The sequence below is a fragment of the Apteryx mantelli genome, chromosome 2, assembly GCF_036417845.1.
Source record: "Apteryx mantelli isolate bAptMan1 chromosome 2, bAptMan1.hap1, whole genome shotgun sequence".
Taxonomy (NCBI): Eukaryota; Metazoa; Chordata; class Aves; order Apterygiformes; family Apterygidae; genus Apteryx; species Apteryx mantelli.
The window spans coordinates 24,694,915-24,713,073 of record NC_089979.1 but is presented as its reverse complement, the minus strand read 5'-3'; the positions used below and the strand labels follow the sequence as shown (position 1 = coordinate 24,713,073).

At 37.8% G+C, this 18,159-nt stretch overlaps 1 protein-coding gene across 3 annotated transcripts in view; it reads right to left on the bottom strand.

Annotated features, from left to right (window-relative positions):
- Window positions 1-2,211: 2,211 nt before the first annotated feature.
- PTDSS1 (phosphatidylserine synthase 1) overlaps window positions 2,212-18,159 on the bottom strand; it is a 33,120-nt gene continuing 17,172 nt past the window's right edge. The window contains exons 7-13 of one of the 3 annotated variants that reach the window (XM_067290334.1): window positions 16,775-16,916; window positions 15,807-15,919; window positions 14,053-14,118; window positions 8,791-8,890; window positions 7,540-7,608; window positions 6,915-7,002; window positions 2,212-5,583 (exon numbers count right to left, since the gene is read on the bottom strand). In XM_067290334.1, the coding sequence (XP_067146435.1) occupies window positions 5,474-5,583; window positions 6,915-7,002; window positions 7,540-7,608; window positions 8,791-8,890; window positions 14,053-14,118; window positions 15,807-15,919; window positions 16,775-16,916 (688 nt within the window). In that variant the 3' untranslated portion in view covers window positions 2,212-5,473. Of the gene's footprint in view, window positions 5,587-6,914; window positions 7,003-7,539; window positions 7,609-8,790; window positions 8,891-14,052; window positions 14,119-15,806; window positions 15,920-16,774; window positions 16,917-18,159 lie in introns of all 3 variants that reach the window. The other 2 variants (XM_067290335.1, XM_067290336.1) reach the window with 2 other exon arrangements.

The following is an 18,159-nucleotide window of genomic DNA, read 5'->3' as shown; positions in this document are numbered from 1 at the left end:
GGATGAAAAACAGGCTCATCTGAACAAGCAGACAACATCATGGCTTCATTACTACAGCCAGAAATTCAGGTTCCTATGAGAGCATGCAGTACTGGGGATTGTGGCCTGGTCCAGCAGAATTCCTAGGAGCAAAACCAAACAACCTTTTAAAACAGTGGTCACCCTGTCCCACCTTGGTGCCCACACAAAGGGCAGTGGCAACAGGAGGAAAGCTAGAGGGACCCTGCCCACAGCTTTCTCCTGAAGAGCTTCTGGACAGATTCGTGCTTCCTTCCAACAGAGGAAGGTACTTTGACAACAAATTGGTAGTGTGTGTGTTTGGTAGACACCAAAATAGAAGTTTTGCTCTTGCTTTCCAAAGACTAGAGCTATCATTTAACATTTTAATTAAAAGCCTCCTCAAAGCTACTCATTTGATTTTATTTTCCTTTGGTTGTTCTGCAGCAAGTTTGACAACACAGGCACTTTGCAGGACTGTGTGTATGGCACATGTAATTGTAACTCCTGTTGACTTTAAAGTCTTTAAAAATGAGCCAGCGTGGCTAAAGCTACCCCCAAATTAGAAACAACATTTGAAAATCCAGGTCACATTTTCTGTGTTTGTGTTATAGCATCACCTAGAGGCTACAACTGAGATCAATGCCTATTGCCCTGGACATTGTGCATGTACGTACACACTTGTATGCTTGCAAACGTTCACACACACAGTAGTCATTGTCACAGAGAGACAACACTCAATCAGGCACTGAGCATTTTGATCAGAAAGTTAATTTGGTAGATACATATGTACACACACACATACATACACACAAGTATTTTATGCATTTTTTTCAGCAAGAACCACTGAAATATTGAATTGAGGGTACGATAGCTGCAGGACATGCTTTGGATCAGGTCCATAGGAATGCTGCTGCTGTAAATTCCCCTACTCCAAAAAAACATTAAATAAGCAATCCAGTTATTTCATGTTCATCTGCAAGCCGAGACCCATGAAAACTATGAAAATTAAACCCATGTGTATGCTTAGTATAGTCTGGCACTTACATTTTTGCTGATAATAGGAATCCAATGTTTACAGTTTACATTCTTTCCCAGACTTTCTTTTTTCTTTTTTTCCTGAACTGAAGCAAAGCTTCACTTGGTCTTACCAGAACGTAATTAAGACTGTGGAGGGCAACAGGACTGCTCCCTTGTGAGATAAGAAATGCCCAAGCATGAGACCGATCCTGGTCTCTTTTTGAGAGATGGTGGAACCGTTAAGACATAGTCCAAATAAAGACTTAGGAAGGAGCTTGGAAAGAAAATTTGATCCCAGATCAGTCCTCCAAGTCCTGTGAAATAATCATGAATTTAAAGATGAAAGAGATTTTACTTACCTGAGTTTGAGGGAACTTGGATAAATTCTACTTGGCAGCTGTCCATAATAAATATACAGGTGAAAAACAACACTGCAGAAGACTGCAAACACTGCAAAAGAACAGCATCTGTTCTTCAAGATGCTCTGTGGATGCATAGCAAACCGTACATTGTCAAGGCAACAGGAGGTTTAGAATCCTCCAGAAAAACGGAAAAAAAACAAGTATTGGTTCTTCTTCCAGATCCAAACTGCATCCCCAGTGCCATTTTGGTAGTTTATGCACTGAATTCCCAAGTCTAGGCCAATTATTAGCTTGATTTACCATATAAAATGTGAAGAGCTGGTTTAAGACTGGAAACTACCTAACTATCTTCACGCTTTCACTGATAAGCCTTTCTGGACCTGAGTGTGCTGAGAAGTGTGAAAAGAGCTGGGGGCAGGCAGAACTGATGCTAAGTAAAGCTTGACCTAATAAGGTTAGTAACTTGCTAATAACCTGTTTTACTATTCTTCTACAGGAAGTCTCATTTCTCTTTGAGAGTCTGTCATGGGACCATCTTGTAACTCAATCCTCCCATTCAACAGTAAAATACAAAAAGAATAACTAAGTTTAAGACAGAGTTATCCTGTATACTAGAATCCTGAAAAGAAGCAGAGGGCATATTATTATTGTTCAGATTTTCAGATCTGCTGCTCCAAAAATAATAAATTACAGCAAAACTTCAGTGTGCAATAGACATTGGCAAGGAACCGCTGAATTAGTCAGTGAGCGACAGACAGAATAAAATGTAATAGCTTCTAAAGGTAGTATGTAATCATTTCCTATGCCTTGCAGGTACAGACAAACACACATACCGGTGACATGGGTTGATTTACTGAGTAACTGCAAAATACAATACTTTGCAATCAATACAGAGCAACTCTATTCAAAACTATTAAATACATGGTTACACCTGTGTCCTCTTGTGACAACATGGTAAAAAGCAAGGTTTTAACTGTTGGAACATCAAATGACTATCTTCACAAAAGAGTAACAAAAGCACTAGTTGAAATCACACTCCAAATATTTGATTAGATACTGTATATGATCTACACAGTAACTTTAATACTGGAATCCAGTACTCATGGCTAGCTCTTTATACCTGCATCTTAAAACTCTCCGTTTCTACTTAATCCACAACTTAAAGTTCTTGCCACTGCCCTCTGCTTATGCCATGCTGCCCTGAATTAGCCTCCCTTCAATGACTGACATTATTGATGGACAGCCTCTGGAGGGCAAATTCAGATCTCTCAATAGCAGAGGGGGGGATCACTAGAGGACAGAGTCAGAGAAAAGAACATTAGAAGCAGGAAAGTAAGGATAAGAGAACACAGTAGAACGAGTAGTTAAAAAGAGGACAGTGCATCTGTGACTATTATAAAATACTGTTCAAGCAGCAGAATTCCTACATGAATGCTAATTACTAAACAGCTCAGTGATTTGTCATTTTAGGTGTTACACACATACAAAATTCAGCAATAGTGCAGTAAATGATAAAATTGGGATCACTTTAGATTTACAGCAGTGATCAAGAGCACCTTTCCCATGTCTGCCTGTTCAAAGTTCACTTCCCAAGAAGATGGGGCAGAAAATGCAGTTGTCAGTCAGCAGAGGACTCGTGAGAACACATGTGAATTCCAACCAGAACTGCTGACAGAGGACAGGAAGTGCCATTTTCCAAGAAGCACTTGACAAATTTACTTAATTTCCCCTCTCCCTAGCCCTCCCTCCTTTAAAAGTAATTTTAAAAAAAAGTAAGAAAACATCATGGGATGTGTTGGTGTTGTCAAACAACATTTCTTCAAGGTCTGTTCTGTTGTAACAGCATACAGAAGTCAACTTCCAAAAAGATGACACTTCATATTTGCCTTTTTAATATTTTTAGGGTGTAATTCAGCAGTGCGAGCACTAGTTCTACATTTACAAAATGTGTGCTTGTTCCCACCGTACACAGGCAAGGAGACATTGCACTTCAGCACCTGCTTGCACAGGTAAGCTTTGTATACACAATTGGTGCATATACACTTTGCAGTACAAAACAGGCTCTCACCTTTAAAAACAACAGTACTTAAAATATCTAAATCTTTAAACTTCCAACCTCCTGCTTTGGTATTGAATCAATAGAAAATTTACAATGCTGTTCTTCAGTCTTACACAGACTGAGATATTAACCAAGACAATAAAAAATTAACAAGTCTGAATATCCAAAGAAAGCTACAAATACATTCATCAATACACAGCACACCACAAATAAAGACAATACAAAGGAATTGCTAATATGAATGAAAGCAGAATACTTGTAGGAAAGTCTGAAAATGTTCCTATCATTTTTCTCATGTAACATTTAATGTCACTTTAGCAACAACGATATGCCAGCTTCCACTATAAGTTAGTTCTGAAGTTGTACACATTGTGTTTGATTGAAAGAGGGGATGGGAAACAGAGGGCCTCTGAGGAGTTCAGTAGCAACACAGTAAGTGCATTGAAAATGTTGATAATCTGCGGCACATACAAATTTTATGGATTACATGGGCTACATTTTTCTATTTACAGTATCATACACTTGTATACAAGTCTCTGCTGCATTATTTTTTAGTACATACTCTATGGCAAATCACAGTAACTTTATTCATAGAAAAAGGAAATCCCAGTTTATTATGAAAACAGTGACTAATGGATATTATTTATCCGTGCTTAACCTACCCACCTCTCTGAACCCCATGAATCCCAAAAATCTAGTTGGCACAAAAGTGTTTTGATAACTTAATACAAAAACTGATTGCTCTTGCATATTTACCTCTGACTTAATCAGTACGTTCAGCGCTGGAGAATTATCCACTTTGCTAGAGGTCAGAATTAGTATGTTTCCAGAAAAATCTACACAAGGGAGTCACTTCGCTGTCGGTTATCTGATTGCATGTTAGGAAATACCAAAACAACGTGGTATATCACAGTAGTATCATGCTATCTCTTAGACACTGAACACTACAACAAGTCCTCAAAAATTTGTTTATAGGAGCAGTAGGCAACTTAAATTCAGTGAAAAACTGCTCCTCATCAGGCTTAGTAGGGTATCAGAGCCTTCAAAGCAGTTTCTAAAAATCAAAGGCATTGGGATTTCTTCATTCCAGCTGAGGCAGAGGCAAATCAAAGGAGAGTGGAGAGGAACTTTGTATAAAATGCAATACAGCTGAAAGAATGACACACCTGGTAGCTTGCACTTCAAGATGCAACACATACCTCAGTAAAAAAGAAAAACCTACTAAACGACATGACATCTGTCCTTGACGGCAGGAGGTACAGCCCTCTTTCCAACAGGTTTTCATACAGATATTTAAAAAAAGCTTAAAGAAATAGAATATGTAACAATCAAGCAGAAGGAAAATACAAAACAAAACAACCATATTTGAAGGTCAATCTGCATCCTTTGCAGGAAACATGGACCCATTTCTTAGCTGGTAGAATTCTGTCACCAGGTTGAAAGAGCCTTTAAATAACAGTAAGCAGCTGGATACAAGTATGGAATTTTTATGTACTTACTAACTGTTGAACGGAAAAGTTTAGTTGTCAGACTGAGAAAGAAGGGCAGAGGTGCTTTTAGTCAAAAGATTGCCTACTTTTCTAGATAACAACTAAACAAAAACACAATAAAATAAAAAAAATCCAACCAACCATGCCAACTGCTTATCAGTTTACTAACCTTTGTGTTTATGTCCTCAACTAAGATATTAAAAACTCGCTTGCAACACCTGAACGTAAAACAGTGCGTTCCTGCTATAACAAAAATATTTTTCTCTCCAGCATACTCTTCACTAGCTTTTGGTGCCACATGCTGAAGAAATTAGATTTAATTCAGTGAATGGCACACAACAGCAGGCAATGATTTGCAATACACCGGTGGCTCCATCTTGAAAGATACTAGGCTCTGTTCATTGCCGAAAAGCCGGTTGCTTACTTCAACAGCTCCTTTTCTAAATTTTAAATTTAAAATCAATCTCCCACTTGGAAATTCAGAGTCAGGTCCAATTTCCTCTGTCATCTCTAGTCACACTGCAGGACATCTTCAGAGACTATTCTTATTTCTTACCAATTCCATTGGTTACTTTTGATTTAGAGTGACGATTCCTCTTTCTAGATGAATGGCTTTCATTATTGACTGAATGTTTTGGTGGACTATTGTCAGCACCTGCTGAGAAATAAATAGTTTTTTGGCATACATATATTTGACATTCCCAAGCTCTTAATTTAAAGACAGTAAGGTTTTCTTGAGCTACAATCTTTACAGTAGGAATTATTTCAGGCTAATATGAACTGGTTGATACTTGTACTCCATCTAGTGGTCTAATTAAAAAAGGCAATTCTTAAGACTTCTGTAAAATTCTTTTTTCTCCAGAAAATATCAGAAGTTTGCTAGAGCAGAATATAACAGGGAAACATCCTCTGTTTTAAGTGACATCAGTAATATAAATCTCCAAACTTATTACTGGCAGGTACTACTATCAAGAATTAAGAACTGTGAAAGTGAGGTCACAGAAATGCTGGAGTTTCCTGTATGAGTACATTTCTTGTTTTCAGTTTTTCATATCGTATCCCACATTTAATTCTGAGAAAGCAAAGAGAGAAAATGGGGGATGAAACAAGTGTTCAAGAGCAAAACATGAAAGAAACTGAAGTTTGCAACTAATTAGGTAGCAGATAAAAATCAGAGAATAAAGAGTTCCTTGGCCAGATTTGCCTGGTATATCAAATTGGAAAAAAATATGTTTTGAATTAAAGCATATTTTCTCCAAAATATAAAAATCTACTAACTTACTAAACCAAGTTAACATCAGCATCTAGAAAATTCACATATGAAATATAAAGAACTCTGTTGTGTAGGTGCTTTTCAAGCATATAGTAAATTGGAAATACTTTTAAATAATACAAAGACACCTGGAGCATAAGCTCTGACAGAGGTAGTTTCTTGTTTTCTTCCAATAGGCAAGTCCACACTGAACAGGTAAAGGAGGAGACAAGTAACTTAACTGACCTCCAGTGTAGGGAAAAGAAATCAGAGAAGTGGGCTGCCTTTGCTTAGGACAGAGGAAGCTGTTTATGACCATCAGCACTGCATTGGCTAGGTAAGTGTCAGTAAGAACGTAAGTTCCAGGGCACATTCTTGATTGTTCCTTAACAGGCAGGAATAAAAGCACACTTCACATTCAAATGTTTACTAAAGATCAAACACACAATATTCAGGGAGAAAACCTGTTCAGAACAGTTACGAAACGCATAATCCCCTCACTCTGCAAAAATGGTCTGGAATAGCAGCAGAAAATGAAGCTCCTTCATTAAAAAATAAATACATTTTGCAGAGTTAGAAGAAAAAAGGCAGTAAAATCAGGTAGTTTTATAGATGATTTATCTGTATAGCTGCTGCAGGGATTTCTAAGTAAAACAAGTTGTCTCCAAGGTAAGTTTCTCAAGCCTCATTTCTTAGTGCTGACCCTTAATTCCAATATCACTTTGAGAACGTACATGTAAAAGCGTCAATACCTCTGCTGAATTTAGAATGAAGCCAGGAAGCATCTGGACTGTATGGGCTGTCTTCACTTTCTGACAAGGTCTGCAAAAACCAAGAGGGACATATGTCATTAGGATGTTGGTTCTTGTGATCAGCGCTTCTCCTGTCCAGATAAAGTAGGTATTAGACTGGTAAATTTAAACTATGGCAGAAGTCCTAACAAAATGCTCAGCCAATACTTAAGTCTCTTTCCTTCCTGGTTAAGAGGCATAACATTGATGATACAACAAGAACACATAATTTGCCATGTGATCTGTTGTGTAACCAAGTATTTTTAATATTCTTCTAGCGTTCCACCTATACAATGGGGACATTAGCTAACTATTCATCCCTGAATGCTTTGCTAAAATTACAGCCCCATTTTGAGTAACTAAGAGGACAGCATTCTTTAGAAGCCACAGTGTAATTTGGGATCTGTCCAACACCTGCCGAATTCAGAGTTCTTTCTACTGACTTCAGTTGGACTCTGGACCATCCCCCCCTCCCCACGTACACTAGCTTTGGTAAAGAATTTAAACATGTAGAAGCTTTGTAGTTAAACTTCTGTATAAAACGAAAACAGGCTTCCTAATAAAGTACCTTTTCTCGGTGGCCGTAGTATTCTGCGTACCAAACCATACCATATAAACACAGGAAAGTTGTAAAGGCCTAAACAAGGGAGAAGGAAAATAAAAAATGTCTGTAAAACTTTTTACAAATTCTTTGCTGGTTCAAGGTCATCTGAGTCTCTGAAGATTCAGCATTCAGAGCATGAAATTCTCTGTTTCTGTCTGCACCTTTATCAGGATGAAAAAGACCTGCGTTCCAAAGTTCAGGGTATGCATACATGGTGCCACCTTGGGGCATGCAGACCAATTCTCAACAGGAGTGTGAGAATACATACAAACCACTCACATACATACAGGATCCACTGCCAGTATGATTCTTCCCCCCCGACACCGTACCAGTCATCCTACAAAGGCGCTTGGTAAGCAGGTATGTTATCAGGAACATCAGGTTGTGAGGAAAAAACCCCAAAACATTTCTCCTTCCCCGTGCCCCATGCTTCAGGCTGGAGTACATATTTGGTTTTGTGGGGCTCTGATCTGAGAAGCAATTCAATACTTTTTCTCCTCTGAAGTTTTAGGAATAAAATCATAATGCTAAATAATGGAACAGTAAATTCTGACTTCCTATCGCCTGTTCAAACTGTCTTTCCAGCTAGAAGGGAGAAATATTTATTTGTCAACCCATTATAAATGCCTTATTTTTCACTGATGATTAAAAATGTGTTTAGCATCAGAGTTACAAGTCTAGCAAAACAAACATACATTTACGGCTATGAAATGGACATTTCATGCTACATTTGCAGTAATCACACTGAAGTACAGAAAGCTGCAGGCTGAGCAAGAATGATTTGCCTGATAAAACAAGGTTGTTTATGCAATTTTAAGATGTCAGTGTGAGACAACATACATTACTTATTATTGCTATTCATTAGCACCTGCTGGAAAGGAACAGGAGTTATTGGAAGCATCTCCAAAGTTATCCTCAGTTAAACTGGTATTTTCTCTCATAAAGATAAAAAGCTCTATAACTAGCATTAGTTTCATTGCTACCTTCCAAAGCACCAGTATATTCAGCTATGTAAAGACATGAGAAAAGAAAGTTATTCTAGTCGCTTCAAAGTATGTTCTAAATGATCTCACATTTGCTTTTTCTAGGACATGCATCTTTACCAGCACTCCCCCCCAACAGTTCCCTGCTGTCACTGTTTCATAAAGGAAGTTATTCAGAAGCTTTCAACACTTTTGCTGTGCTTTATGTTTCACATGAAAAAATCTCACTCACCACACAAAGAAGCCAAAACACAACATACAGTATTTGTGTTTTGGAAAAAAGATCTTGTCCAAACTTTATGCACACAATAGCTTCAAGGAAAGCAATAACCCTGTGGGTAAAGGAAGGAGAGGAAAAAAGAAAGGTTACAAACACTAGGGATGTAACACACGTGCACAAGCCAAATTCCAGACTCTCAGCTCTAAACAAGCACTACTCTCTAACGAAGCATTAAGTGAAATTCTTTGGGAAATTTATTTTCTTTTTACATTTTAGCATAAACAGCATACAAAAAGTGATCGACTGGCAATCCACAATTCTATGAGCCTCTGCTTGTCTAGGGAACAAGCAGGAGTGCACGCGCAATAGCAAAGGGTTTCTGTTTTTCCCTACTACTGTGCTTCAGCCCTCACAAGATTAAAGTCTCATTTCCATGCTGAGCAACCAATAGACTCCCTGTTGGGTCAACGAAGAAACTGTGATTTGAAAATTTCTCCGTCAGACATAACCACCTTTATTTACTACAGGTCTACATAGGCCTTTAGATGGTAGCTACTCCGGTCGCTTTAGAGGGAATTTAGAAAGAAAATTAATGTGAAATGGCATTTCAAATCTCTGAGGTCCCACACATGTGATCTGATTTACATGTAAAACCCAGGCCAACACTACAAGAACAGAGGATCTGTGGAGAAATTCGAGAGGAAGAACTGCAGTATTTACTTTCCTGTCTGGCATTATAAGAATCAAAACAAGCATCTCCAGCTCTTTGATATCACCAGATAAATATATCTGTTGATATCAGAGATATCTCTCTGATACCACCAGATACTTACATCTTTCAAGGCTCAAAGATATGGAGAAACATGTCCACACCTTCATGTGGAATGAGGGGTTACAAATCCAAAGCTTCCATCTCCTGCCATGGATATATATTCAGTTTGTATAGGTCCTGGATATAAAATTACATCTTTTTAACATCAACCCTAATAAAATTACATCTTTTTAACATCAACCCTAGTACAATATTACTTACTGGTGCAGCAAAAGCGTAGAACACAGACTCTTCTCAAGCTGAAGCAAATCATAAAGAAAACTACTTAACTTGAACTTAACTGACTTCGAGGTTGTACATGAACACACACATGTACACTCCTCAAATGTGTGCACTTACCAGCAGGGCAAGTTTCCTGGTCTCCCCAGGTAGACACTGGAGGACACATTCCCTACCAGCACTCTCCACAACCAGGGAGCTGCCAAAAGTAGCTCTACTACTTGTCAGACAAACCTCAGCTCCCTCAGTGAAAGAGGGATAAAAAATGTATGCGTGACAATCACTGGTATGGTAGAAATGGTCCTGAAGCAAGTAATACCTTGCAGCTATTTTTGTGCTATTCAATACGAATTGCAGCATGCTCAGTGAGGCCAGAGGACCAGCCGACTCTCAAAAGTGCCCACTTCCAATCTGGTAAGCAAACCTTGTCCTCGCTGAGCAGAGAACTGGAATTACTCGACAAGGCTGCCCTGGTAGTCTGTTCCCTTAAAGTACTACTCTAAAGTACTGGCTCTGAAGTACTACAAGGCTGATGGCCCAATACGCAATGAAAGACAACTTCTGAATCTCAGTCTCCTGTGTGTTTACCTAGGACAAAAGTTATGGGGCACATCTTAAATTAGGGTAGGTAAATTGGCACAGCCCTGCACACCTCAGATGATAAATACTATCTTATACAACACAGACCTCCAAATCTACAAATTTATAATAGCAGAATCTTCTTAAGAGGGGATTATTGAAGATGAGTAGAACATATTAAGTCCTACTCATTATATCATCTTATTTCCTTGCAAATAAGAATTCAGAAGAATAATTTTAAAGCTTTTTATACAAAAAAATTAGCACTACTAGGAAATTTTAAAGAAATTTATGCATGTGAAATGCTGTCATGGTGAAGTACCTTCTAATATTTGTTAGAGGTTGAAATTGCCAAGGTTGGCAGTCAGATCCACCTTTCTATGTTGTGGAGCTTTGCAGAATACATTTTAAATTATTTTTTCAAGTGCTTCTTGTCTGGCTTCTCCCTCATGAAAACCCTTTCATACCACAAATCAAAAACAGAGCAGTGCAAAAGGATCCAGAGGGGACTACAGAAAGGCACCTTAAAATTGTGAAAGTAATACCTAATTGACCAATACTTCAAATGACTGAGATGCATATTAGTAAAGACTTGACAGCTGCAGTACTCTGTAGGGTCACCAGTTATTTTTCTTCCTTGGTTTTACATAATTTTTACTGATCTAGCTGAGGAGGAAAACAAATAGTTAAAGTACAGCACAGCAACGGGAACAAAAAGTCCACTACCAGAAAACAAACAAATATGGATATGATATATTTGATGCTATAAACAAAACAATAGGCTATTTCCAAAAGAGTGACTCTTATTATACAGCTGTTTGCGATGCATTTATACATTCTTCCTACTACTTCTGTCAAGAACACTTGGGCTTCTCATTGTTCAAAAGGAGCGGTATATACAATTAAAGAAACAGTAAATCACAAGACAGAAGAATGCTAATAGTGAAAGGTGTTAGTGCTCTACTGAAGGCTGATGGGAATCTCCACATTGTTTTAGATTCCTGTGCCAGAGAACTAAATACACTAAGTTTTTATTCAACAGAAAAGGTCTTTTAAAATCCTTACAGGCAACCCTTTTTGAAAGGCTTCGTCTTAATGAAAATAGTGCAGTTTCCAGCAGACCTGTTGCACTGGCTATATTCATGCCTTAAGTCATTTATTGTCCATCTGTTGAGAGTTACATTACAGTATACATTGAAGCTGCAGAATATACAGTTTAATATTAACACAAAGCTTTGACTTTAATTACTCCCATGGTTAGGTTGTTACAAATGCAATGTGTGCCTTTAAGTGCTTCATGATTTGAATAAGTTTTCGTATCAGTGGTGTTTGGGGAAATAATATTCTATATACTTGCTTTTAATAGCTTCATAAATTAATTATTCAGGGTAATTAAATTACTGGAAGAGTGCTGTTTTTCCAATAAACAGCAGGAACTCCTAGTTTAGATCTGTTTTTTCCTGGCAGATTACAGAAACAAGCAGTATCAAGGAGATTACTTATTCCAGGCTCACTTCCCACCATCAGATCAGACTGTAGACCAATATTCTATTACAGTTGTTGTTATGCAATCATAAGAAGATATCTGAATATCTATTTACTGACATAATATGCTGTGCTCAGTGAGAGCTTTGTACCAAGGGTGACAGCTGCTGCAACCCATAACAATTATTCATCGCCAGAAGGCAAATGCTCAGCATCATATTTCCCTTCATTTTGCAAAAGAGTAGTTTTACATTCTTTCTCTGGGATGAAACAGAGAAAAAAAATCATCTTTCTTGATAGGGCAGAACTTAAACTCTCCCTCCAAAATTATAAAATTACTTAAAAAGTGTCTTTTATAAGACTCTAAAATTACCACCTATAGTTGAGAAATGTTCCTTTTTCATATAAACATCTTAATCCCTTAATCATTTAAAAACAGACTTCAGTAAAACATTTGCATTTAAGTACAATTCTCTAAAATAGTAATATAGTTGGTCTACAACTAGTAAGATGTTTATGCACAGAGCAAGGTTATTTGATTCTAATTGTACATTAAGTAGTCATATTAACTGTGTGATTAATTAGTCATCTTCAGTGCTAAAGCACCATCCATATCAAACCCAGAAAGACAGGTTACTCTGCAATGATCATTAAAAAGGGCCAGTGTGTTTTTAAGGATTACACATGTTACAGTCTCTCTTTAGCAGAATCATAATGCACACTTGTCTTGTTCTTTCTGGAATCATAATGCACACTTTTGATTCTTTGGGGGCGGAGTTCCTCCCTAAGTAAGGAGGCTTAGGCTTACAGAAAATATTATTAACTCCTACTTAACACCAGTAAAATTAAACAAGAACAAAGAGTTACTACCTTTTATATGTCCATTAGATGTTATGATCACAACTTGAAGACGGTAATAGATCCATCCCGGAAGGTGATAAGTCAGTGAAAGAGGTGAATATTTAAGTCCAGCCAAACCCAAGGAGACATATGCCATGTTCTCCAGGGTACATTTAAAACAAGAGTAGAAATCCCTTGAATTACATTGAAGCATGCTCTGATCTCATCTCAATTAACTGTTGAGAAAGGGGTGCTGTTTAAGGTAGTGTGGTGCACCTGGAAATAAGCCTTCCTGCTCAGCACTGTTCCTAAAACACGGCGACATCCCTGAGACTAACAGTAAAGATGAAAGAGTTTGCTAAAGCACTATCTTTAAATTAGATTTGAGCATTTTACGGCTCATTGAAATGCTATTCTAATTTAAGACAGTAATAGCTTCTTCTGTTAAACATGAAAATGGTTCAGACAATTCTGGAGATGAGAAATACACTAAACTTGAAAATCAAAATGAAATAGCTGTTTTAATTTAAAATCATACCTATCAGAAATGAGCTTCTTGAATAGGATATTTATATCCACACACACACATGCATATATAGTTTATTAAAGATTTGATTTAACATCTTCTATGTTTGCCCATTTGTAAGCTTTCCAGCCATAAATTAAAATGGACTCTACTATATTGCTTATTTACAAGAAGCTTTTAAGATGCTACAACAGCATATGATTCTGGTTTTGAGAACAGTACATTTTAGTCAAGGAAGTTCCCACCAGATGCAATCTTGCAGTCTCTTCATTTAAAGGTCTCCTCTGAGAGACATGTTGAAAGAGATTGTAGCCAAAGTAACCACTGTTCGTAGTGTTCTTCTCTTTGAGAATAAAATAGAAATAGTTCGTAACTGTGGTTAGTTTCACTGTCTTTTGTTGCGAGTCCTCTAATAGCAGCAGCGCCCACCTTGATAGCCAGGTAAGCAATAACCTCACAACAGGTAAGGGGTAGTTGCAAAAGCTTTTCTCTTCTCACATGATTGAGAATATGGGCAGCAAGGCCAATGTGTCTCTGAAGAAGCCTAGCTTTATCCAGCAGTATCTAGTTTTTCCTTCTGTTCTTCTTCTTACTCCTACCATCGCTTTCCATGTTCTACCTCCAAATCTAGGATTTTCCTTTCCTCTGAACTTACAGAAAAATCTGTGTGTACCATTCTTTATATTAAAAACAACATTAGACAGGGACTGGCTTCATGCAAAGCCTGTTCCTGCATGGGACACATTCTTAACACTTGCACAAGAGCTTCAGATTTGTACACAAGAACACTTACCCAAACACCCAGCACTGAGTTCCCACCCTCTTGCACTGTGTATCTGTGAGGTAGGCATAGTATTGCCTGCGAAGGAAAACAAGAAAATTCTTTGATGAAGTTGAAAGTTCCCAGAATATTTACATTTAGAAAACTAGTTTATGTTACAAATAGATCTATACTGAAAAAAAAATGCTGATGGTTGGAATCACATGCAATCATGCTGGAGGTCTACCAGATGACTTCAGTCCTAGTAGGGCAGATTATCACATGCATTGAATAGCTTGAAACAATACAGAAAACAGTTCTGAGAGCAAGAAGTATGAAAGGACCCAAACCAGCAGGCTAACAAAGCTATATATTTTCCTTCTGTCTCTCCAGTGACTTCAATTCTTTTAGGGAAAGTACAACAGCTTCAAAAGAATTAGAGAATCCCTCACTTCTTTTGCAATTTGTGTTTTAATCTAACAACTGCATTTTCTTGAGATACGTAGGTTTGAATCTTGGAAGAAACTGAATCTGGGTTTTCCACATCCTGGGCAAGTGCTCTAACCACTGACACCTTATCCTCTCAACAGCAGAATAGAATATCTGCCTTATTTTGAAAACTGTCTGGACACCATTCTGGTCTGTTCTTTACACTCCAAAATGTTTTGAGTATAGTGAGGGGAATCCCAAGGATGTGAGACCAAAGTTCCTTTTTCAGCCTCTGTGTCTCTGATTTCAACTGACATATGGGGAAGGCAAGTGTTATCAATCCAACAAAACAACATTGGTTTAAGGACAGAGACCTCTATAGGTTGTGAAGTACCATAAAAATACTTAAAAGCTCATCTATACAGAAACTTTTCGGATGTTTAAGGTGATTCAGCTAACAGTGTGAAATCACTGCCCGTAACTCGAGAGACTAAACAGCTATAGAAGATGCTGAATTTTAGGAATAAAGCAACACAAGACTGCTGTTTTATTGTCCAAGGTAATGTCACTTTACTCTTGAATGAGAATTTCCTTGGCTCTTTAACTTCAGAATTGCACTCATTCTGTCTACCTTCAGCCACATCACAGGAAAGAAATTTAAGAGGACTCTACTAACAGCGTGCATGACTAAAAGCATGTTAATGTTTCCACTCACTGTGTACTGAAGTTTACCAGCAAAAATAAAACACACGCTTTAGTACAATTTAGCTTTAGTCAACCATAAGGAAAAGAAAGAACAAGACAATTGGCTGTTTTAATAAATGCTAAGAACAAGCTTTCTTTCTTAAGCAGTCCATCTGGTCCTTTTGTCCTCATCATTCATTATATGCTGTTCTGCTACTCAGAATAAGGTAATATTCTACCTTTTCTTATAACACACTAGTATTTCCTAGCAGAAACAAGGAGCTCAAGTAAGAAAACTCAACAACTCTGCTTTCCCTCATCTGGACTTTTGTGAGCATCTGATTCATCAGCACAGATGCTTTTGCATGCAATCCTCAAGGATGATATTTTCAGCTAATTCAAAACACAGGCAGATGCTATACAAACAGACGACTAAACAGACAGGTTCTTTATCCCTATAAAAACATATTTTTATACAAATTTTACCTTATTAATGTACTGGGCAGAAAAAAAGCTTTATTGAAAAGTCATGGTTGTTTTACTATGGGTATGGCAGCAAAAGCATAAATTTCTTGAAATGTGCTGTGCTTATTTACAAACTATATGCAGTTCTTGGGCGCCTAGAAGTCAAGGTACTCCAAATGTAAGAAAAAACACCATGGAAACAAAATTACCTTACAGTGGGTGCTGTGATAATGCCTATGAAGAGAATTCTCCCCCAGCTTAAAGGGTGGCTTGCTTGGAACACAAAGATATGTTTCAAAAAGAACGTGTTCAACTCAGTCAGCTAAAAAGAAAGAGTCAGTTAATAAGGTTATATTTTGTGCTGTAGACGTTTGTGTTCAACTGACATGACTCTTATGGATTTACTATAGAAAACATGCTGAGATTAATATGGTAACTACCTAAGGACAACTATCTATGCTCTACTGTAGTTCTGCTGGTTGGACTGAGCATTTCAAGAGCCTAAAATTCCTACTGTAGGACAAGCAAGGAATATACCGATAAAACAAACAATTCTCCCCTAGACACCTCTACAAAAGTATTTGGTCTATTTCCAGAAGCCTATTAAGAGGCCAGATACTAATTTGAAACTTTTACATCCCAAATCAGATATGAATGACTGAGGCAAATTTGATAAGGAGCAGAAGAGATTATATCTATAAAATTCAAACAGTTCTGTTTCTCCTTTTAAAAACTAAATTCAGCAAATTGAAAAAAAAAAAATCTGTTTTTAGTGAAGTCTTTCAGCATTTGCATGACTAAGCACACAAGCAGTTGGGACGTATTATGGAGTCTCGCTGGACCAAGGCCAGAATTCTGAGTATCAGTGATCCATCCAACAGTCAATGGAAGAAAAACCTGTCTAGCAGTTCCAAAAACTGTATCAATTGCAAAGAATAATCTGATGGCCAGGATAGCAATCTGTAACATTTGTTTTTTCCACAGATTCTGTAATTACACTCCTGAACTATCACGTAACTCATGTGAACAATGCCCTGACCAGTTCTGTATTATCAATTCATTTAATTGTGCGTTTCAATGACAGACATACATTGCATTAAGAGTGTCTTCTAGCCAAACACCGCCAATAAGTAACTGAGCTGATGGCAGCTTTGATTTCACAGAACTTATTTCCTACCTGCCAGATGATCATGAAAAGGTAGACTCCAGCCACTCTTTGAAATGAAGACTTCGGGTCAAACCAGCGAACATACGTCCAGCTGGCTGGGGTGAACTGTAATACAGCTCTTTTGATTTTCCCTGTGGTTGTGTGAATGTCCCTAGAAAAACAGAATGACTGGGGTGAAGACAAGGAAGATGCAAGAGGGGAAAAAAAAGCAATACCCGTGTTACTGAGGTTTCAGAACAATCACTTTCTCCCTGGACAGCAAAGATCTTCACAGACCCAACTGTGCAACAGGCAAGGGTGAATTAAGCAGCATAATCTATTAAGCATTTCAATCAAGATGCATTCTGCTATGAAAGACCACCCTCCTCTATCTTGAGTCAGCAACTAAAAGCAAAATATATCTATCATTCTTTCCACAAAGGAAAAAAAGTAAGGAATGCAGTTCTTCAAATCTCTTGGAGAATCTGAAGGTATTTTCACTCCCTACTCAATGCTGCCATTGCTCTTATCTAAAGGATTCCTCATTCCAGAGCTCACTGACACCAATCCTTTAAGGATCTGTCAGATTTGTTATTCATAAAGTGTGTACCAGGCTGCCTCCACAGGCCTGAACATGCAGCATTTACAGCATTCCCAAACCTTGCTATTCTGATGTTAGATTCACCTGAATCTTTTGCACAGATGTGATGGCTCTGTTATAAGCTAGGAGGCTTTTAAATTCCCCTTTGAAAGGGAATGTGAACAGCTTTTCATCTGACAGATGTGTTACAGTGCTTGCTTTTGATAACATAAATTGAGATGAGTTACAGCAGCCAAAGGACAGGGAATTTTAAGGAAAACTCAGAGTATTCTCCTCCAAAGGAGACCTAGCAGGGGTAGAAATCAGTTTTCAGCCTGCTATTTCCCTGGCCATTCTGGACAAAAAGGGAGATTCAGATTTGATACTTCTAATATTTGTCTTTTGCTTTATTTTAGTAGTGGAAGGTTAGGGGGATGCCTCCCACCCATTTTCTAATCTTTAAGATCCATATTTATTCAACAGGGAAAAAAAAGGCAAGAAAAGGGCACAAGCAAAAGCTTCCCACTCTGTGCAGATTCTCTTCATATTAAAGGGCCAAAGAGTTTACACATGCATTTAAAAGACAACATAAGGAAAAATTCTCCCATAGAAATAGTAAAGACTAGTCCTGCCACAGATATTAGAGCATATCTCTTGTAATTTTCAGTGAACTCTAAAACAGAAGGAGCATCAACTCTTTAGTGCTCATCATTCCTCCTGAATTGAGACATGGGAAAACTGAACTGAGCCTAAAGGCTGGATGGTTCTCAGAGGAATAAGTAAACTTGTCAGTAAGGGAAGGAAGCAGCACAGAAGTTCGTACAGGGTGCAAATT